We start from the raw sequence: 23,008 nt of genomic DNA, 5'->3' as shown, positions 1-23,008 counted from the left end.
GTTTAATCTTTTCTGACAGTTATATGAGCGGCCAACAAATGGTTGGCACTTTTAATTCTTCTTTTGTCTTTCCCTAGCTATATGTAGTTTTGTCAACTTTTAAACATCATAACCAATAATAGAGTTGCATGCATGCACCAACTAACGAGCTAGAATTTTAAACTGATAGAAAAATGTATGTGCACGCGCAAGTTCGGAGGCTTTATTACGTACGAAGGTGCTTGCTTGCCCTCCTCGGTCGTCGTCGGGTTGGACTGGTCATGGTGCCGGAGAAGGAAGAGCGATCGAAAGCGGCAGACAGCAGATCGAGTCTGCTAGCTAGGATAGGTCGGATCGGAATACGAACGCAGCATCTCCATGCATGAGCTACCCTCAGGCACGCAGTCAGGCCGTGAACACAGCTAGCGTGGCCGGCCGGCCTTGTCAAGTCGATCGCGCGCGTCATCACAAAACAGAAAGCAAGGTATGCATGCGATCGATGCGACGACGTCCAGTATGTACGTACGTGGGGATTGATTCGATTCGATTCCATTCCATTCATGCGCTCCACGTTAGATGCATGCATGTCTTCCACCAGTCAGGCCTCGCATTGCTTCTTCTATATATAAGCTTGCTCAGTGCAGTCGTGCACCGGCGTCAGTCACAAGCTAGGCACTTGCATATATAGTGTTGCCTTGTCACTTCCCAGCAGCTAGCTTCGTTCACTGCTTCACAACAAACCAACCAACCAACCAACCATTGATACACCCAAAATCATCAACCAAACTAGTGATCTGATCGAGGTAGGAGTCAAAATCAAGCACCACTGTTGATCCATCGATCCAGCATGTCTACCTCTTCTCAAGTAAGTATATCATCAACCATTTTATTTGTTCTTCGTCATCCTCACATGCATGCGTTTTGTTATTAGATTGTAGCAGAGACAGGCGTGATGATGAGGACCGAGAGCAGGGACGACGACAACCCTCGCATCCTCCATCGTTTTTGTTGGCAACCAAACCCTATGGTTGTGCGATACATTTACGCAGTGCTCTTCCTTCTCGCTAACATCTTTGCATGGGTGGTACGTCAAAGCCACGTAGCATTTTTTGAGGGACAGCGCCATACTGGCTGTCACGGCGACCGTGATTGCCTTGCCGCTGAGGGTGTCTTGATGATAAGTCTCACCAGCTTCGTATCCTCAGAAAATAAATTAAAACTACTTTCACCTAATAATAGAAACTTTAATTTCCATTTCCACTCCTTTTATTTGTGTTAGCCTTAACAAAATTTCCATCAGCTCTTTTTCTTGGTCATGTTCCTCTCCACCGTGTGCACGAGGAAGGTACATGACCGAAGAAACTCATGGCACTGCCAGTGGTGGCTCGCCAAGATTGTCCTCTTGGCGGGCTCTATCATGATCTCCACATTCGCGCCTTCCGAACTGATTCAACTATACGGTCAGTTCTTGTGCCGACATATCTTACAACTTTTTATAACAATAATTTTGAAATTTCACCACTTGCTGCCGCCACTGATCGACGACGTTTCTATCTAAATTATTTTTAGGAAAAGTCGTTGCACCTTTTGGAGCAGGGTACCTCAAATAACTCTTTCAAGCATTTACTAGCTCTTATCCTTCCCTTTCACTCACTAACACAAGATTATCTTGTATCCCGAAATTGAACAGGGTATTTCTTTCTACTCAGCTCCTAAGTGTGATCAGATACATCACACGGTGGAACAACAAATGGTGCATTAGAGATTCTGAAAATCAGTAGGTTTGCTTTGCCTTGGTTTTTGGACTATTTGTCTAGCATTATCTGTAAGTGTAAACAGTTGTTTCCATCTGGTGATCATTTGCAGCTACCTTGAGGTGATCGCGGTCTCTATCATAATGTATAGCGGCTCTACGGTAGGGATCATACTGATGTCCCTGTGGTACACGAGCTGCTGGCTGAACATCGCGTTCATTGGCACCACAGCATTGTTGGTGTGCCTCATGCCTCTAATCGCACTAAAGACTAAGGTAGTTAAGCACACACTTATAAAACGCCAAAATTTAGGAAATGGTCGAAATATTGGATCTGAACCATGAATGAATTTATGACCCGCTGTCTAAATTAGGCCAATGGATTTTATATGGAGCCAGGGCTAGTGGGGGCGTACGGTGTATTCCTATGCTATTCCGCAATTAAAAGGTAAAAAGTAAAATATTTAAATTAAACTATGGTTGATGTGACTATCTAGCTAATAATACATAATATAATCCTTCTGTGTCACTTTGTCTATGATATTTTGCCTCAACAGTGAGCCAGAGACGAGCTGCTACAAGAAAGAAAAAGCCGGTGCGGGTGCAGATTGGAAAACCATAATAGTAAGTTTGCTCTTTGTTCTGTCAAGATTTCTATCTATATATAATCAAATATTTCATTGATGTTTCAACATTGGCAGAGTTTTCTGGGTGAACTGATGAGCACCGCCGCATCCGCTTTTTCAACGGGCAAGGACTACAAAACTATACAGGTAGGTTGTATGTTGTTCATTCAAATTCAACGAACCATCAAATCAATAAAAGTTAGAAATGAGTTGTAGCAGTTAAATAAAAGAATTTCTCAAATATTTGCAGCTCAGGAACGGCATAGTAATAAGATTGGAAGATGACGTACCATATGGTTACGGGTTTTTCCATTTTATCTTCACTATGGGCTCCATGTATTTTGGCATGTTGTTTCTCGGCTGGGACACACATCATATAATGGAAAAGTAAGTTCACACTGAACCCTGGTTGCAATGAAAAAGATTCAAAATAAAGTGTTGGTTTATTCTTGGGTGGATGTTTGATATAATATATATATTTTGCACGCATTTCACCTCAGGTTTAGTGTGGATGTGGGTTGGATGAGTGCGTGGGTGCATATTGTTAACGAGGGTCTTGCAGTAATATCCTTTGGTAAGTCTTACTTTGATTTCTATTTTTTACTTTATCTTTTTTCCCTGCAAAGGAACACATTATATTGCATTGAGAGATGCATATGTATAATGTTTGCATTTGCAGTTGCCATACTAGTTGCTCGAATATATGGAATAGGCTGGCTCCGGCAGCTACTTGCACGGATCTTTGGAATAGGTGGCCAGCAGCAGCAGCCGCCGCCGTCGTCGGAGATGAACATCCTGAGAAGTAGTAATAACGACGACGGCACCGGGGCGGCGCCACGTTCGCCGCCGCCATTGCCGCAGGCCACAGAGGAGTTCCAGGAAGTCGTGAGCAGTAACGACGACATAGCTGGGCCGCCACCTTTGCCGGTGAACATCGGCAGCAGGAACGATGATGTGCATGCAGCAGGATCATCATCATCAAGGCCTGCGGCCTGCGTTACTGCCGGACGACGACGCGTACCAGGCGGCAACTGGTGGACTACGATAATGAGGCGGCTTACAACAAGGAAGCTCATGTTATTTTTTCTGTGCGTGCATGTAACCTTCATCCTTTCTTTGGCTTTCTTGTATATGATGTACACTCACCGATCGACCCAGTGAATGAAATCAGCATATATTCTGGGTGCACTATACATACATACATACATACATATATATATATATATGCAAGTATGTAGAGACCAACTCTTAATTTATGACATAGAAAGAAGGTAAGCAGAGAAGGACAAGATGCAGATGCAGATGCAGTGAAGCCGCCGCTGCTTCTCAGCAGAAAGAGTCAATAAGATCACCATTACAGAATACCAAATATCCATCCATTGATTTTAGTACCAATTCAGATTCGCATCCCGTGTCATGTTGCTGCATCATCCATCCAGATAACACAAACAACTCAAAAGTTTTACAACACATCTCCGATTCAGGAACAAGAGCAGGAAGAGTTTCACATTGTCTACAGCTGTCAGTTCAGCCTAAGGAAGAGACTTCTAAGTCTTAACTAATATCTGTTTCCTGGTCACTTGATTGTCATAAGCTACGTCAGTTCATCATGTCAATATACTTCTAGACGGTCAGAGAACAATGGCGGAGCAGTAGCATCTCCTGCCAATGGACTTCAGATCAGTAGTCAACCAGCCACAACCTTCCTTGTAGCGCTCCACCTGACCACAAATCGCCCAACAACAAACGCTCTACTGTTAGTCACAACACAATTGAACAGGGGAAAAAAATTGTGTTTAAGGATCCCCAGAATCCATGTTCCAATGAAATGCAGTAGACATTTTCACGTTAGACTGAGATGGTAACAAATGATTTACGCAGTAGAGACAGGAAAGCAAAGATAATGAAACTAAGTGCTTAAGGAACCTAAGAATCTATGTTCATCTGAAGTGCAACACATGCTTTCATGCAAGACCGATATGATAACAAACGATATATGCAGCCGATGCAGGTAAACCCTTGACAAGTACTAATTCAGTGACTGTTCACTATCAAACACTTGAAATCAAATGTAAGCAATTATATTTTTGAGTCTTGGTGCCAGATTAGTTGAGTAATTAATGCATCGTCAACAGCCTAATGGACATGATAAGAAATTGGTCTCTAAGTGTAGGTACCTACCACATCCAAGATTGTATCTCCTTCACCTTTCACCCCGCCAAATGTGAATATCGAGCCACCAAGCACAGCTGAAGAATGGTATCCTCTGGTGTAGCTCATGGGTTCAACCATCACCCATAAAGGCATCCTTGGCTCGTACACCTCAACGGTAGCTACCATTGCTTTAGCCCCAGTATCATAACCACCAATCGAGAATCTGCAAGAAAATACAAGACCAAATTACATCAAGAAAAGACATTATACACCCTGATGCACACCTACCTTTGATTTGCTGGGTACAAGTTCTACAATAATTTTTTTTGAAAGGGAACATTCTACGTATCTTCAGTTCATTGTTTTAACATACTATAAAGAAAGAGCTACAAACTTACATCTTCTCATTAAGCACTGCAAGCGTATGACAGCCCCTTCCTGCACTCATCATTGGGAGCATTTTCCAGTTAGGTTCTCGAGGATCAAGCCTCTCAGCAGAGCTGGAAACACACATCACAATGTTAGTAGAAAAGTTTTCTTGCGTTCCTCTCACTTCAAAGAAATAATAATTTCGATGCCATGATAGCAATAGAGAATAAGCTAATGCATATTTGTGAAATGATTCACTTTATTCGGATTTACACTAAGCCATATAAGCCACCGCAAGGGGTTTAAAATTGCTGGAAGGTTTTATGAGTTGTATGTCTACCAGATCAAAACTGAACCAATCAAGTACTAAGTACAGGCAGGAAAAGGACAGTACCTCAGATATTGAGCACCGTTGAAGCCACCAACTGCATAAATGACACCATTAAGTGCTACACCAGCTAGAGCAAAGCGCTGAAAAACAAGGTGACAAAAGTCAAGAAAATTAAAGAATTCATCATATTATGCAGAGCTTTATGTGTCGTAAGCAAATATTTTTTCCAAAAAAAGAAAGAGAGTACAGGAAACTGAAATGGAATCAGGAATAGTTTTGCATCATCATAGAATTACACACTTTTCCATGAGTAGATGCTTATTATATCCCCTAGTTATTTATGTCTTAGGCTAATATCTGCACATTCCACTAAATGCTTCAGCAGTGCACTAATGTATCAGGAAAAAGCATTACGAGTTTAGACCAAATGAACACCAGGAAAGTGATGCCGATACCTTTTCCAGCATAGGCTGATTCTTTATCCACTTTCCATGAGTAGGATCAAATATCTCAACGTCAGAGAAACATTGACTTCCATCTCCACCACCAAAAGCATAGATTCTCCCATTAACACTAACCCCAGCAAGGCTCCCCTTGTCATGAGTCAATGATGGGCATGTGGTCCAATCATCACGGCTTCGGTCATAACAGTCAACTTCATGCAAAAGATAAATGCAGAATCAGGACAGAAATTGCAAAATGAGAGCTCAAGATGGAATTAAACTTAAAAACCAATTACTAACCTGTATCAAACCAGCAAGCACCATCACCACCACCAAGAACAAATATCTTGCCGTCTAATGCAACAGTTGAAGCATATGACTTCCCAATAGGCATTGGTTTGAGAGGTGTTAGTATATCCAAAGAAGGGGAAAAGGAGTCTAGTGACGGCAGAAATGAGAGGCCATCAAAACCACCAACTAGATAAATGACATCTTCTGAGCCCAAACATTGTTCAACAAACTGGTTAAGTGAATCATCTAGGGTTAAAGGGTCTATTTTTGAATTCAATGTCTTCACTGTGCCCTTTAGTTCAACAATTCTTTTCAGTAACCTCTCATTCATCCCTTGTAAGTATTTGACTTCTTTGTTGGACCAAGCCTGCATTTTGAACACAAATTAGATCCAACCCCTTGTAAGAATTTTCTAGGACTTCCACGCTTTAGTCAAGAACATATGATATTCCTCACCAGAATTAACAAACTTCAGTTTAAAGTATAATCATCAGGTAATAATTAGCTAGATGTAAGACCAATTTATGACTGCCGTGCCTCTGTTTATACAGAACCAGCTTCTAACAACATAATAATTGTCCTAACAAACCAACTAACTGATCTAATATCTTTCCTAATCCTTATTTCTTGACTTAAAGTATAGATGGGCTGGTCCTCCGGCCACCCATAACAGAAGAACAATTAAAAAAAAATCATTTAATTCGGTCCTGCCTTACTTCTTTGATTTCTAGTAAGCAAGTAGGTGTGATGCTACTTTCTTTATTCACTTGGTCCCTACTTTTAGTGCCTATTCATGCTAAGGTATATCAAATAACAATTCATAATTTAAGCTTGCATGGCTCGGTATAACAAATGTAAGGCACTTCAATAGGTTATAGCCTATCAGAAGAGACCTGCTTCTTCTCCATCAGCTCTATGCGCCCAGATAACTCCTTAACTACATCTATCATCTGCACAAACAAAATTAGTGTGAGAAATTTGGAAAATATAGACAAGTAAGCATTTTAGCAAGACTAAATGAATTTACGCAAAAAACAAGGACAAGGACGGTGACATGGGATGCAGCTATCAGCTAAGTACAGAGTTCTAACCTTGGCTTCTGTACATGATTCAGACTCTAATAGTTGCACCAGCAAATTAGAATGCCCCATGGAGAGCTGATTAGCTTCAACATCTAAGGTTTCTGGCAAATTAGAGTGTCCATCCAGAATTGCGCATTTGACCTCCTGGGCATACTTGCAGCTATATGCATCATTGCCTTCAGTCTCAGTAGCATTGGCATACAAATAAGGACTCCACTGCTGCACAGGCAAAGCTGCATGCCCTTCTAACACATGGTTGAAGCTAAGCACTTTTGTCTTCTTATCAGAGTGTTGTTGCTTTTTAATTTCACCCGCCTGATCTGACAGTGCAAACTCTTCTCTCTCCGTTGGTGTCTCTCCACAATCCAGATCGTCAAAACCATTAGAAGATTCATTATCTGAGCTCGCATGTTCCTCGTCCACATCTCCTTTCACAACTTCCTCAAATTTGTTCTTCTTTACCATGTCTGCATATGACTTTACAACCTTTTCTGGTTTGACCTTCCCTTCATGCTTTGGTGTCCGTACAGGTGCCTTTTCTGGTTTGACCTTCCCTTCATGCTTTGGTGTCCGTACAGGTGACGATACTAACTCTCTCACATGCTCATCAGCTGGTGCTGCAACAAGGGGCATCCAGAAATTGTTGGGAGGAGGTGATGGAGTAAACATATCTATCAAAACACGTGTCTGAGCATGATCCAATTCAAACTGAAAAAAATGAAGCTTCTGGCCAGGGACACTGGGCGTGTTCTGATAGTAGTTGGCTACAATAGCATTTCTGAACTGATTCTCTGCTAGCGGAAAACACCACACGCTTACCCGCATCGCAACCTAAATAAACAAAAGGGCATTGACATGCACAGAGGTTTTCAGTGAGAGTCAGTAAGAAGATGGCATTCATAGATACAAAAAACAAGGGATTGTACCTGGGCAGGAAAGCTTGTCTTTCCCTGGCCATCATTTGACCATGCATTTGATTCAGGACAGAACTTACCACTGCCTGCAGCTTCATATATACCATACAATTTGCGATCATCATAATTGAATAGGAAGAGAGGTAGTCCTTCCTTAATGTTTCGTACATAGGAGATATGTGCTCTTGGCAAGCCTGAAACACCACACGAATGGTTACTAGGTCAGTGGATTACCTAACAAATTGCTATTCTTTGGGAGGCATCGCATATATTCCCCTCGGAGGAAAAGAAAACAAATGCATTAAAGGAGTAGCTCAGTTTTGTAAATACATAACTTAAGAGAATAGTCGTGGTTAAGATAAATACCGAAAAGTTGCCGTGAGTGACACTCTGCAATGGTATTGTTTGTGCAACCAAATATGACAGCTCCAAGATCTTTTGGTTGGAGGTTTCTTGCAGAAATGGACAGGTTTGTGGGCCTGGTACTTTTCACAACCTGGCTCCACAAGGATTTGCTCTTCACCATTGTACCGATACTAGCGAGATGAGAAACAGAAGGAAACAAATAATGTTAATAATGTCTGGCTGAAGCTTAACCATGTGAAACATGCCGGCTGCATTACATAGTCAGGGCAGTAATGAAGTGCAAGAAATGCAATTGTCCCTCTTTCCTGACTGTTGATATGTACTAGCACATGGAGATGCAGCAAGAAACAAAGGTGGGGTCAAGAAATGGGTACAGTTGCATTTGTTGAAGATGGAATGGAGTACCAAAATCAGTTGAATGAATGCCTCAGTTGAGTAGATGGAATCGTTACAATTTCCCAGTCCAACCACAAGATAATATTTTTCACGTGGGGCTGCGGGGCAAAATCAATGAAGGAAGCAAACAAGTTGTACATGAAGTCACTAATAATTGGGCTAGGACTAGACATGCTGAATTCATGAACAATCAGAATTAGGGGGGGGGGGGGGGGATCCTAGACGGCCAGTTGATGAACAAGTAACCGCAATTAGGGGGAGGGAAAAAACCTACATACATACACTAGGTATGGCTGACGGGTACATTGCATTATCGGAGAGGAGAAGCAGCGAAATCGCACCCAGAATCATGAGCGCAAGCAAACGAAGCAACAATCGTCAGGAAGGAAGGAGCTCGGCCATGATCGATGAATCGAAACCACTACAGTAAGAGAAGAGTAGGCCACCCAGATAAGATTAAACCCGAGCAGCCGCAGCAGCGTATGCATAACCACAACAGAGAAGGATTTGGTAGCCAGTTGCCTATGGGGTTTTGGGTGGTGAGCGGAGCAAAAAGCAAGACGTGGGGGAAATGCGGTTGGAGGTAGCGGTGGTACCTTGATTGAAATCGTCGTCGTCGGAAGAGGAGGAACAGGGGGGCGATCACACTGCAGTGCACTGAAATCTGAGCCAGGCGCGTGATTCCTCCCTGCCTCCTCCTCCGCTTGGTGTAGCGAGCAGTACAGTACAGGGGAGGAGGCTTGCCTTGCCGTGGTGAAGAGGAAGGGGAAGGAAGGATGGCAGGCAGTGGTGGGTGCCCGTTTTTACTGCTCCGTCCTGTCCTGTCCTCTTCGTATGCCTGGTAGATGGAGAAGGGCTGGCCCATCCGGCAGTGGCACGTGGTGGGCTGGGCCGATTACACCACCACTGCTGGCGCTCCGATCACAGCAACTTTGCTTAGCTCCATCATCAGATTAATCACCTGTTGGGGTTTCTTTTGCATTGCATTGTTCAGGTCTCCTCTGATCACTCATTCAGGTGCATTGTGTTCAAGAACGACGAGTACAAACAAAAGTTAGACAGATCAGACAGCTGTAATATACATAATAGTATGTACTAGTTCTTTGTTTCGATATTTCTGAATTAAATTGACAATGTTTCTTGATGAATCCGATGTAGACAGACAGCAGCTAGGCTTTTTTGAGGATAAAAAATCATGTGAGTTGGTACATAATAATCAGCAACTAATTCAGCATCAGGTAATAATAAGCAGATGAGATGAATGGCCAAAACTAGCTTGGAGTCTGCATGCAACTGTTATTCAGCAGAGTGGGAGGTCCGGTGGAGGTGCCTCGAGAGACTGCAGCTCCCCAACGCCGTCCTCCACCAGGAACGCCATGGCGAGTCCCCAGCTGATGTGCACGTCCAGGTGGCAGTGCATCAGCCACACCCCAGGGTTGTCGGCCACGAACCGGATCACCGCCCACCCGTTCACCGGCACGCCCACCGTGTTCCTCATCGGCGGGTCGTCCAGGTTCAACTTGCCCGTGTCCCTGCCGGCGTCGAAGTTGCCCGAGCCCTCGCCCAGGATGTAGAAGTCGTAGCCGTGGAGGTGGATGGGGTGGTTCTCGGCCGCGAAGATGTTGGTGCCCTGGAGCACCACCTGCACGACGGCGCCGTAACTGAGCCTGTACACCTTGGTTCCCGGCACCGGCTGCCACAGCGCGCGGCTCACGTTCTGCGCCGTGTAGTCGAACTGCACTGGCGGGTTGCCGGGGAAGTCGGCGGTGAACACGCCCGCCGCCGCCGCGCCACCGTAGTGCGCCTGCAGTATGGACAAGGTGGACGGCAGCACGAAGGAGACGTTGTTGATGCTCGCCGCGAACCGCGTGTTGTTGGGCCCGCCGCAGTTCTGGCCCGTCGAGCAGTTGAAGAGCCCGACGCCGACGGTGAAGAAGAGGCTCTCGTCGACGCGCGAGGGGAGCTCCGCCTTGCGCAGGCCGCGCAGGCTTGTCGTGAACGCCGTGGCCGTGGCCGTGTCGTTGTAGGCCGGGAGCGTCGGCATCGCGGGGCGGCTGCTGCTGGTGCCGTAGTCGAAGATGGCGGTGGTGGTGGTGTTGTCGAAGGGGACGCCCTGGGCGCTGGAGTAAGCGCGGGCGGCGAGGTAGTACCGGGCGGGCGGCTGGTCGAAGGTGACGAGGACGTCGGTGGTCTGGCCGGGGGCGATCATGAGCACCGACGTGGCGTAGGGCTTGGTGTAGGAGGCGTCGGCGCCGACGATGGTCATGGTGTGTCCGGCGAGGGAGACGAAGAGCTCCGTGTTGAGTGCGGCGTTGATGAAGCGCAGCAGGTTGGTCTCGCCGGACTTGACGGGGAACGTCGTGGTGTCTTTGGAGGAGCACTTGTAGAGGTCGCCGGGCTGGCCGTTGACGGTGAGGGCGTCGGAGATGTTGGGCGCGGCGCCGGTGCGGGTGGCGGTGCGGACCACGTCGATGGGGTTCATGTCCCACCATTCCCCTGCATGCACATTCGATTCGATTCCCATGGCACAGTAAGTAAGCAAGACATTTGGTGAATTCTTTGTCAAAGTTGCAATGCGCAATCGATCAGCGTGCATTACCCCGGAAGGAACTTTAATTATTTGCTACACAGATTTTATTAAGGATTTTAAACATCACGCTTAGCTTTTCGTTGTGGAGATATAATTAATGAAGATTGAGTCAGTATGTGCTTATTAGCTCATGTTAGGCCTATTTGTTCCTAAGATTAAGCAGGGAAGGAAGGGATAGAAAAAGGTAAGTATGCAACTAAGAGTCAAGGAAATTAAATTAAATGATTTTCTTTAATACTTACCCAAAAGTCTTAGGATGCCTTATATTTGGGTACAAATTTTGAATCTTGTAATGCCTTACATTTCAGGACGGAGGGAGTAGATATATAGATTAATTTAGTACACAAAGTTCTTTTGGAGGGAAGGGAAATTATTCGAGGCAAATGAAGCTGTTCCATCTGGTTCCACGGGAGACAACTCTGAAACCAGTTGTTTGGCTTTTGGAATGCTTCAGAGGCAAGCTGGCATAAACCTTTCTGCGTTGACAGCTGATGAACTTATTGTTGATTAAGAAATAGTACACTAACATTAGCACAGTATACATTGATCTAGTGACCCATCATGTTATAGTTTTCCGTTCAGGGAACAGGATTTTGGTGTAAGAGAGTTGTTGGACTCGCATGATGTCAGTGGCATGGCTCTGACTCTTGAGTATGTAACAAAAGAAGGATATATATCTCACATGGAAATCTTTTTGGACGCCCGTCAATCACGATTGTTTTCCCTTTTTGTAGGAAGAGCGAGCATCAGCGTGTTGATGACGCTTGATGTGTATGTAAAGGTTTGTGATCCAACATGATGACGATGCGTGCAGTGTCTGACTCTCATGCTTGCAGCAGCGAGCTTAGGTAAGCTAATGATCGAGCAAGCTGGTATCAACCAACAACAACTAGCAGCAGAATGATAACACTGACTAACATGCGGGAAAAGCGACAAAGAAATGGCCGCTAATCATGCATGCATCTCTCATTATTCATATTCTCTCTGGCCCACACCACACTTAGCTTGCATTGCAGAACCTGGCCAATCAAATGCCTGCTTCCACAAGCTTAGAATTGTACTATAGCTAGTAAGCTTAGGTCAGTTGGTGGGAGATGCCAGATGTGGGTGTACACTTTCAGCTCCTAGGTTGAAGCCTAATTTTCAACTCGAAACTTCAGAGTGTATATACTACTTTTCCTGAATCTAGAAAAAAAAAACTTGTCATTTGTCATCAGTATCGAAGTTATAAACCTAGCTGTTAATCCAAGTTTTTACTTGTTAATTTGTGGAATATAGGAGAGTCAGGTCTCAGGATACATTATTTGTGCAAGAATTTTTGACCCGTATGCCACTACTATTGGACGTACATGAGCATTGAGAAATCATAAAAATGCATGAGTACCGAGCAGGATGGGGATCTCCCTGACGGGCGGCTTGCCGCCGTTGAAGGGGTAGGGGACGCCGGCGCGTGGGCGGATGATGAGGGCGCCATGGACGGTGGCCCTGAGCCAGGAGCTGTGGGCGTGCCACCACAGGGTGCCCTCCTGCCCGGCGACGGTGAAGCGGTAGGTGTAGCTCTGGCCAGGGCGGATGGGGCACTGCGTCACGTACTCGGGCCCGTCCGACCATCCCGTCCGCATCTGCCGGACGCCGTGCCAGTGCACAGTCACGTTGTAGCTGCCCCGGTTGATGACCCGGACGATGAGCGAGTCGCCCTCGCTCACCTCCAACGCCGGCCCCGGGAACTGCCCGTTCACCGTCATGATGCTGTGCTTCCGGCACAGCCGAGTCACCGCCGCCTCCTGGACCTGCATGCAGCCGCATGCATGTCATTCAGATCGATCATGTACTATATGCTCAGAACAGATGGATCACCAGTGCAGCAGCAGTAATAATGAATGAATGAAACAATTACAAACTCCTATATATGATCTACTATATTGGTAGGGTAATTACCACGAACTCATGGTACTGCTCCTTGGCAACGGTCAGCTGAATAAGCAGGGAGCAATGGAGCAGAGCAGCAAGCAGGGTGATCAAGAGTAGCAGTGATGAGGACGACACGCTGCTGCTTGACCTTGACATGCCGGATGCTAGCAGCATCTCTCTTCTGCTTCAGCCTTGGATCGGATTGCTTATATCTAGTATGCAAGCGACCAATGCAAGCTTAAGGGTGTCTTCTTTATATAGGAGCAGCAGCAGGAGCAGGTAGAGGTGCACAGCAGACAGCAGGGGCCAACACAGAGATCACGCACGTACAAAGGAAAAATATCCTGCATTCCTGCTAGCTAGCTAGCTACAAAGTCATAGACAGCGGTGGTTTTGTGGCTGGCATTATTATTTAGGTCCTGAATGAATTCATTCATCCTGCTGCTGGTGAACGAATGCATGGATGATGGCCTCATCTTTTGACACTCACATTTGCTTTCTGTTTCTCATACTTTTCTGCTTCTAGCCTTGTAGGAGTACAGTACAGCAGCATTCCTTCACTTGTTGCTTCATGGTCATGCATGCATGCCCGTTATTCAATTCAACGTGCATGCCAATGACAGTAACAACCACGCACACTCCAGTTGGTAGGTAACAAAGAAGGGCAACAGACTTCTCCTAGTGGTTAACTCCCCTGCTTTTCGGCCAGCTACTAACTAGCTACAAGTCTATTGCATTTTCCTCCGCATCGCATATCAAGATGAAGCTCCTCAGAGGACAGTTGATAACAGAGCTTTCCAAAGATTAACTAATGCCTGTGGCTTTGTATTAGTCGGCAGGTCCTTTCCGAAAAGGAAACAGATTAGAAGGATATACATATCTTATCATCTATGGTTGGATACTTTCATCAGACGACATACTGTTTTGGCCAGGTGACTCCTGTGATCATGCTTCCATCACTAGCTTAGCTTTCCTCCCCTCTCCTCGGGACATCCTCAAGGACTGACTGAAACATCATCATAATAAGATATATAGAGAGAGCCTAGCTTCCAAGATCAACGAGACTATGGCATCGGTGGTCAGCAGATCTTATCCTACAAAGGACATAATCCCCTACATCCAAATTACATATTTGTGTATCGCATCAACTTCACCATTTGGAATTTCATCGAATATCTCAAATCAAATATAATAGGCTAAGTACTGAAATGTTTCAAAACAAAACAGAGAAAGAGGCCTAGTGTCCATTTGTTAATCAGGCAGAGCTCTAAAAGCCAAATGTTTAGGCAGACTCCAAAAGCAGACTCATGGTCAGCATTGCAAGAATTCATCAGCAAAATAAATGTATATCCTAACCAAGGATCACATAGAGCTGTCTGCACCTTGCATTTTAGCATCACGGTTTCGCATCACGTGCTTCTTTACACAAATTATGCTGAGCATGAATAATTATGCATAAATTAAGGAATCATAGCCTGTGGGGCCACTAGTCCCACAAATGTTTCCACTTGCAACAAAGCTTTCCTTAGTTTTTGTTTCATTTTGTTAGAACCAAACACTTCATTCCTAATTCTTTTCCTGCATCAACCTTTTTCGCGTCCGAAATCCCATGAAGACAGTGAGATCACTACTCAGTAGCAACTTTCTTTCGTCCTTTTGACTGCCAAATCTCTTTGTATCCATTTTTTCCGAACATGATGACTAACTGAATCTTTACTTTGGCACTGCCAATTTCAAATGGAAGTTTAACTACACTGTTTGACCATAACGACATGCCTTTGTTGCCAGGATCAAAAGCGCATCGCTACATCTAGATTGTCTCCTTTTTGTTGCTTGCACCACAGAACCAAGTAACCAATATGTGACGTATACTAACATGACCTTGTTATGTGATATAGGGATCAAACGTGTTGATAATAGTAATTTGCTTCATTGATTATACACCCGTACTACTATATGTTTACTATAGAGGAATTTTCAGTACAATTTTAGACTAGTGCGAATCAGAACCAAACTTAATTTCAACAGTAAAACAGTGTTAATATATTTTTTTTGCAGACTCTGAAACTGTAAGGTTGCCAAATACTTGTTCTGTCAAATGATTCACGCCCACGAGCTGTGGTTGGCAAAAGTACAACAAGAAGCGTGCTGTTTGCTAACCACCAAATACTGTTCATGGATCCAGTAGGCAAGTACCCAATCTGTTCTAGCTTCAGATGGTTTCTTGCAATTCAAGGCAGTCTAAAGTCAAACAGAAAGAACAGCAAGAATCTTGAGGAAGAAGGAAGAAATGCAATTTGGCATAAAAGGGAGAGATTTGCTTGGTGGCAAAGGGCTCAAAGAAATATTTTAATCCAAGGCTGGGATGTAGCACTGTGCTAATTTGTAGGCAACTAACAACTCTTGTGCTCCACTACATGTCCTTCAAACACTGAAAAGATGTTTCACATGCTGGTGTGCCAGCATACGAGGCCGCATGGTGGAAAAGTTGTACTCCAGCTGTTGTTCCTGGGATCCATTTACCTTACATTTACAGCAGTGTGCTTGGTATAGGGATCACTATGAACTCGGTACACTGCTGCATGCACAATCTGTGCTATTTGACAAAACGGATCTAGATGCCGCGTATCAGAGTTTCTTCTGTCAGTTTCGGCCTGAAGACGGCACCTGAAGAAAAGCTTGCTGCACTGCTTTATTTCTTTGCTTTCGTCTGGCAATGTCATTCTGCGACGAAAGCCTGTTTGCATTGGTATGATCACAAAAATGGTGTAGCTTTAGAGTCGTGCGAACTGGCTGGTGTAAGCTGATTGACATTACTGAACTGACGATGTCTTATCTTCAGTATATGCGTCTGTTTTGCTACCTTTGGTAGAATGTGAACGCAGTAACTCAGTGACTGTTAGATTCCCAGAGTTGTTGATGTTGGGTCTCCCTCTGGTTGAACCAAAGGTGTGGTTGGATAGTCTTGTCGTTTTGTGGCATGCAGGTTGGTCTGCTCAGCTCAGGCTGGGGCATGGTGACTAGCAGTTAGCAGGTGCTTTTTGTTTGTTGCACCCCAAAGTACGCCCTCCACGTTTACAGGGATCACTTGAACTCGTTAACACTGCTGCATCGTCTGCACAATCTGCTGTGACCTGTAATACTAGCACAGCTCGAAACAAAGACAGTATGACAAATTCAGTATCTATTCACTACCATCCTCAAGATTGATGGACAAGTAACTCAAATAGAAAAATGCATTATTATACTAGTGGTAGTATTTCTCCTCTTTTCCATCCTTGTTCCTAGGCTGCTACATACTTGCAGCCATTTGATTCTAGTGTGCAAAAATAATATCTGCCTATACAAACTGAAAATTACCTAGCAACGCCAGTGGTAGAAGTAGAAGTAATACTTCGCGATCAAACGAATCAAAGAATTCCTAGATATATCTAACATTACAACTGGTGGTGCATGCGGCGCTACTCATCGTCTCCTGCGGGTGCCGCCGGCACATGCGCGCCAGCACCTTCCTCGCTCGGCCCGGCGCCGCCATCCGACCCCGGCCTGATCTGCTCGAGCTGCCGCAGCACCTCCCGGGCCTCGGGCCGCACCGACGGCGCCGGGTCCACGCAGTGCAGCGCCAGCTTCAGCGTGTCCATCAGCTCGTCCCCGACGGGCCCCGCCGCGGCGTCGCGCATCAGCTCCAGGTCGAACACCTCGCTGGTCCACTCCTCCTTCACGATGGACGCCACCCACTGCGGCAGGTCCATGCCGTTGGTGCTCTCGGCGGGGGTCTTGCCCGTCAGCAGCTCCAGGATGATCACGCCCAGGCTGTACACGTCCGTCTTCGCGTTCGCCTTCTTCAGCTTCGACAGCTCCGGCGCGCGGTACCCCAGGGCGCCCGCCGCAGCCAGCACGTTCGAGTTCGCCGCCGTCGTCATCAGACGGGACAGCCCGAAGTCGGAGATCTTGGGGTTGCATTGCTCGTCGAGGAGGACGTTGCTGGCGGTCAGATTGCCGTGCACGATGCTCATGTCGTCGTGGAGGTAGGCCACGCCACGGGCTGTGCCCTTGGCGATTGTCATCCGCGTCGCCCAGTCCACCGGCGTGTTCGGAGCGCGAGCTGCATCAACGCCATTCATCAGGGAACATCAAGTTTCAGTACACAAGTTCAGCGTTTCAGTTTCACAAGTGTCAGAGTGTAGCTTTCAGAAATGAAAAACAATGTCGAGTAGGGAGCAATTTATCAAGAGATTTCATAAAAGATGATGAAGCAGTACTGTTGAAACAAGAATTTGCCCTTTACTTGGACAAAGAATGTCTAATTCATCAACTGTTAGCAAACACAGTGTTATGACAACTTCAGAGTTTCAGTTCAACAATTGTTGAGAGTTTCAGTTCAGAAGGTACTGAACTCTGCAAAATGCTGAGTTGGGGACAAAATTATCAACATATTTCAAGTATCAAAGTTTAATAATGCTGTTAAGTAGCACCGTTTGAGACAAGAAATTCCAATCCTTTACTTGGACAACACATCCTCCTAATTGTTCCACCAAAAATTGCACAAGGTGCTAGTTTGTTTTCACTGTCACTGAAACTAACACGAGCACTTCCTGCATGCTACTGAACTTGTCTGCATTCGCCATGATTCATGAACATGAGATGCTATGACTGACAGGATTTTGACATGTTAAGGTCCGAACCGAGTTCATTCTTATATCTAACTAATCAAAAGCAACTGCAATGCAAAGTTTGCAACTCCAAGTTGAACCTGCTAACAGAATTACAGTTGTATCAATCTTTGCAATGTCTGAATGTGTAAATGTTCAGACCATGCCTTTGCTGAAACATACTCCTAGCAAGCAATTAGCAAGCTGCAGGAGGCTCACCACATGCCAATTAACTAATACTTAAACTCCTTGTCAATTGGCAGTGTTCCTAGCAAGCATTTCTCGTACTAATATGTTTAAAAGAAGTTTTAAGTAGGATTTGTCAACCATATATCAGAGTTCAGAAATTGATAATGCAGAACAGAACAAAACGGAAGAACATAGCAGGGATAAGAAGTCTGACCGTGCAAGAATGAGGTGAGGCTTCCCTTGGGCATGTAATCGAAGACGAGCAGCTTCTCCCCCTTTGGCCCCAGGTAGTATGCCCTGAGCGCTAGCAGGTTGGGGTGGCGGATCCTGCCGAGCACCGCCGCCTCGGCCTCGAAATCCTTGTGGCCCTTGGTGATCTTCTCCCTGAGGCGCTTGACGGCCACCAGGCTGCCGTCCTCGAGCGTGGCCTTGTACACCGTGCCGTAGGTGCTCTTCCCCATGATTTCCGCGGTGGCGCACAGCAGGTCGTCCGCCGTGAAGGCGAGCGGCCCGTCGAAGTGCACCAGCTTGCCGCCCACGTCGCCGCCGGACTCGACCTCCGCCGCGCCGGAGCCTGGCTTCTCGCCCCGTCCGGCCGCCGCGGCGCCGGCGCCAGCGGCGTCCTTTGCCGCCTGCTGCTTCCCGCTCCTTGCTCCTGCTGCGGTGCCGGAAGAAGACCTCTTCCGTGTGAGGAAGCAGAGCAGGAGGCAGCAGAGGAGCAGCAGGATGAGGACGCCGACGACGATCCCGGCAATGATGAGAGTGAGCTCCTTGGTGCTGAACTTGCGGCGGCCGCGGGACTCCTCGGCGGGTGAGGCCGGCGCGGACGGCGCCGGGGATGGGGAGGCCGGGCAGGGCGTGGAAGCAGAGTAGCCGCAGAGGAGGATGTTCCCGGTGAAGGCGGGCTCCCGGAACTTCCGGGCGAGCGAGGGCGGCACCGCGCCGGAGAGGTTGTTGTAGGAGACGTTGAAGGAGTGGAGCGTGGCGGTGAGGTTGCCGAGCTCGGCGGGGATGGTGCCGTTGAGGTTGTTCCCGGAGAGGTCGAGGTCCTGGAGCTTGGTGAGCTTTGCGAGCGACTCCGGAATGGGCCCGTCGAGGGAGTTGTGCGCGAGGCTGAGGAAGACGAGCTGGTAGGTCCCGGTGATGGACTCCTTGTTGAGGAGCTTGGAAGGCGACTTGGTGGAGGGCGCGAATGCGTCGGGGATGGGTCCTGAGAGGTTGTTGTAGGAGAGGTCGAGGACGAGGAGCGAGGCGGAGGCTACGACCTCGGCGGGGATCTCATCGGACAATGCGTTGCGGCTGAGGTTGAGACGGATGAGCTTGGTGGAGTTGGCGACGGCGGGCGGGATGGCGCCGATGAGGCGGTTGTTGCTGGCGTCGAACGACTGGAGCGCGAGGCATCCGCCGATGGATGCGGGGACGGCGCCGGAGAAGCGGTTGTTGAAGAGGTAGACTCCGCGGAGGTCGGGGAGGAAGCCGAGCGAGGCGGGGATGGGTCCCGCGATGGCGTTGTCGTGGAGGCTGAGCCTGCGGAGTCGGGTGAGCTGGCCGAGGCCGCGCTGGGAGAGCGTGCCCCCGAGTCCCCGCCAGGGGAGCGTGATGGCGACGACGCTGCCCAGGACGCACTTGATGCCGGCCCAGGCGCCGGAGCATGCGGTGAGGCCGGAGTCGTTCCAGGAGCGGAGGAAGCCGTAGGGGTCGGCGAGGTCGTGGCGGATGGCCTGGAGGCCCTGGTAGTCGGCCTGGGAGATGACGACGCCGTCGCCGGCGGGGTGGTGGGCTGCTTTGGCGGTGGCCGGCGGAGCGAGGAGGAGGAGGAGGAGGAGGAGGGGCCTGCTGCGGCGCATGGTGGTGGATTTGGATTGGAAATGGAAGCAGGGGAGCGGTGTTTGTTTAGGTGGAGAAGAGGAGAGGAGCGAGGGCGGCGATCAATGCAATGCCTCTCTCTGTCCCCGTGTTGATGAAAGTGAGTGGCTGGCTGGAGCAGAGGGGAGGGGAGGAATGGGCGGCGCAACGGCTAGTCGGAGAGCAGCAGGCGGCGTGGGTGGTGCACGGAGAGAGACAGAGGCGGCGGCGGCAGCAGCAGTCACGAGGGCCGGACCGGGCCAAGGCCTGCCGGTTTAATTGTTTATTTTCTGTAACGGCTAGTTCGTTCCCCTTCCACTGCTTCCAGGCCAGGCCGACAACGCAACAACAACGTTGCTCCCCGACGGCCTCTTGTTTTTGTTTGGGTTCCTTCCTTCTCCTGGGGTGGCCCAGCTGGGCCGACCAGACAGACAGATAGATATTGTAGGCCCAGCCCAACAGAGGCCCATGCCTAGCCAATCCATCACGAGATCATCGAGCCCGTTTGGCAGGGCTCCGGCTCCAGCTCCGGCTTTTCCGGTGGAGCGGCTTCTCTGGTAGAACTGAAGCTATTTTGAAAAACGTTTGGCAAAACGACTTCACCCTATTTTTTTGAATGGATTGAATATGTCAAATATCCAATATGCCCTAATCATAATCATAATATAAAATAAATAAATAAATATTGGTTAACATTTTTAATTAATATAAAATAAATAAATAAATAAATAAATAGAAATATTGGTTACCTAATAATCATAATCATTGTCTTGTTATCCTAATAGAGTAATTCTGAAAAAAAATTCTTACATAAACCATATAACCATTGATACATGCTCATGATGATCTAGAAAGAAAGATTGACCATGCAAGATCATCATGAAATCTGTCCATGGTGGATGTCGAAGCCAGCGCCGTTTTGTGCTGCTAGCACGCTAGCTAGCCACTCCGTCGCGCCTAGCCCTGCCGCGATGCCTTGCTCGGCCGGCACGTCCAGCCATGCCAACGCGCCAAGCCCGACAGCCACGCCCCGCCCCGCCGCGCCCCGTGCCGGTGCGCCCTGCCGCACCCCGTGCCGGTGCGCCCCGCCGTGTCCTGACCCGTTGCCGCGCCCTAACCCGCCTCCAACGCCTGCATAAGCCTCCTCTTGAGTGGATCCGTCGATTTCCCCGATCGGAGTGGCCTCCCTGCGCGTTAAAGCCGCCGTTCACTAGAGGGGATTCATGCCGCCGCCACTGCTAGGTTTTGGCGAGAGAGAACTACCGTGGCCACTACCCCGCCCCGCCCCGGCACTATGACCCTCCGCACCCGCCCTCCGGCCCGCCTTGGCCGCGTGCTCCGGCCCGCACCGCCGGCCGCTTGCGCCCCACTCTAGCCGCCGCCCTCCTCTTGCTGCAATGCCGCGGGCACCGGGGGGCATGGTTGGCAAAGGGTGAGACGGAGCCGGACAGAGCCACGTTTTCTGGCTCCGCCTCCCCAAAGTGCCCTGCCAAAGGAGCCTTCATTTCAATGGGATATGTGATGCAAACTGCAACAGCTAGCTGAGACATGAATGAATGAATGAATGAATCGACTCCCTCATCACCAAACACCAAAATTCACTCCATTGCCGAATCTTCTTCTTCTTACATTATACGCTGTATATATTCTTTCGTAATAAAGTACTCAGCAGCTCGTCCAGCTGCCAAAACAATACTAGTACGAATCAATCGATTCAAGCAAAGCAAAGCATAGCATAGCAGCCCTCACACGACGCGTCCTCCTCCTCCTGTGCCTGCTGTGGCGCTGGCGATGAACGACATCAGCGGGTTGCCGCTGCCACCCGCCTGGTCGCCCTCGTCCAGGAACAGCAGCTCCTCCGGCACGCGGAGCGCGCCGTGCGCGCACACCACGCCCGCGCCCAGAGCCAGCGCCGAGAAGATGAGCGATCCCACCGAGGTCAGGAACACCGCGAACGCCGAGCAGGCGATCAGGCCCCCGAGCACCTCCTTGTCCGAGAAGGTGCGTCCGAAGGCGGCGACCGGCGCCGCGTCGGCGGGGCGGAGGATGTACAGGAGGCACCAGGCGGCGAGCAGCGCGAGGAGCGCCGCCAGCGAGAACGGGTGCGCGAGGAGCGACGCGCCCAGGGAGAGCGCCACCACCGCGGCGTAGTTCACGCGGAAGTAGGCCAGGTTCTTGCGCAGGCGGGAGGTGGCGTCGGACAGGGAGTCCGGACGGGAGAGCGCCGACCAGTCCACGAGCTCGGACCAGGGGCGGGCACCCGACAGCGCGCGCCGGCCGGACTCCAGGAGCCGGGACAGGAAGGCGCGCACCGCCGCGGGGTTGGCGTCGTCGGCGCTGGGGATGGGGGATGGCGTGGCGGCGGCCGGGACAACGACGGTGGTGGGGAGGAGAGGAGGGGAGGCCGCGGCCATGGTGGATTGGTGGCGAGGCGATCTGCCCGGGTCTGGCGGATCTGAGATGAGGAGAGGAGGGGCGCGAATTGAATAGGAGGCCGTGACACCCACACACTGACTGGTCAACGCTCCAGTGTGGAGTATACTAGGCTGCACGTCTCCTTTTATTTATTTATTTATTTATTTTCCTGTGCACAAACAAAAAACATTAGTGTATATATATTTCTTTCAAGCCTCTTTATAGGAGCACATTCATCCATCCCAAATGGTCTACTAGAAGCCAATGGATTGTGCAAAATTCGTTGTCTATATATATATATATATTTGCGAGTTTATAGAGTTTCAAAAATGCATAAAATCTTATTTATCTCCCTTATAAAAGGAAATGCCATGTTATAAGGGTTGCTAACAAAAGCAGTGAAGTGTTTGCTGCAACCAAAAATAATGGTTAGGTAAACACGCAATACGACTTGGTGTGAAGGAATTCAACAAAAGGGTCGGGCAGCAGAGGACCTCTCCATTCCAGGTCAGGCACCCGACACAGTTTGGTCAAACATCACTGCCTACAACTGCAATGCATCTTCTCCATTTTTCCTAGTATCAAACAAGTACTATATTATGCACTTGGTTCTGGAAGAAACTGGCAACACACCAGCAAAGTTCTTCCCACCATACCTGAGGATCAAACCTCCATCCCCTTGCATTATTCCTTCCTTTATAT

General features: G+C 48.2%; 4 protein-coding genes across 4 annotated transcripts; all 4 read right to left on the bottom strand.

Annotated features, from left to right (window-relative positions):
• Positions 1-3,730: 3,730 nt before the first annotated feature.
• On the bottom strand, positions 3,731-9,720 carry LOC112901961. The gene is made up of 11 exons (XM_025970839.1): positions 9,301-9,720; positions 8,309-8,478; positions 7,955-8,136; positions 7,038-7,859; positions 6,840-6,896; positions 5,956-6,313; positions 5,668-5,867; positions 5,276-5,352; positions 4,911-5,012; positions 4,540-4,735; positions 3,731-4,079 (listed from the first exon to the last, which is right to left on the bottom strand). The coding sequence occupies exons 1-11, from the start codon at positions 9,567-9,569 to the stop codon at positions 3,990-3,992; spliced, it is 2,523 nt and encodes an 840-aa protein (XP_025826624.1). The 5' UTR covers positions 9,570-9,720; the 3' UTR covers positions 3,731-3,989.
• An 83-nt stretch (positions 9,721-9,803) lies between these two features.
• LOC112901962 (putative laccase-17) lies at positions 9,804-13,416 on the bottom strand. The gene is made up of 3 exons (XM_025970840.1): positions 13,233-13,416; positions 12,679-13,084; positions 9,804-11,200 (listed from the first exon to the last, which is right to left on the bottom strand). Exons 1-3 carry the CDS (start codon positions 13,377-13,379, stop codon positions 10,005-10,007), a joined length of 1,749 nt encoding a protein of 582 aa, XP_025826625.1. The 5' UTR covers positions 13,380-13,416; the 3' UTR covers positions 9,804-10,004.
• Positions 13,417-16,423: 3,007 nt separating this feature from the next.
• On the bottom strand, positions 16,424-20,087 carry LOC112902863 (probable leucine-rich repeat receptor-like protein kinase IMK3). Its single transcript, XM_025972047.1, has 2 exons — positions 18,261-20,087; positions 16,424-17,310 (listed from the first exon to the last, which is right to left on the bottom strand). Exons 1-2 carry the CDS (start codon positions 19,891-19,893, stop codon positions 16,667-16,669), a joined length of 2,277 nt encoding a protein of 758 aa, XP_025827832.1. The 5' UTR covers positions 19,894-20,087; the 3' UTR covers positions 16,424-16,666.
• A 1,385-nt stretch (positions 20,088-21,472) lies between these two features.
• LOC112903440 (PRA1 family protein B2-like) lies at positions 21,473-23,001 on the bottom strand. The gene is made up of 3 exons (XM_025972713.1): positions 22,963-23,001; positions 22,801-22,881; positions 21,473-22,475 (listed from the first exon to the last, which is right to left on the bottom strand). The coding sequence occupies exon 3, from the start codon at positions 22,303-22,305 to the stop codon at positions 21,637-21,639; it is 669 nt and encodes a 222-aa protein (XP_025828498.1). The 5' UTR covers positions 22,306-22,475; positions 22,801-22,881; positions 22,963-23,001; the 3' UTR covers positions 21,473-21,636.
• Between the last annotated feature and the right edge of the window lie 7 nt (positions 23,002-23,008).

Source organism: Panicum hallii, chromosome 8, assembly GCF_002211085.1.
Source record: "Panicum hallii strain FIL2 chromosome 8, PHallii_v3.1, whole genome shotgun sequence".
Taxonomy (NCBI): domain Eukaryota; kingdom Viridiplantae; phylum Streptophyta; class Magnoliopsida; order Poales; family Poaceae; genus Panicum; species Panicum hallii.
Note: the sequence above shows the minus strand (reverse complement) of the source record. Positions and strands in the feature narration are given on the sequence as shown.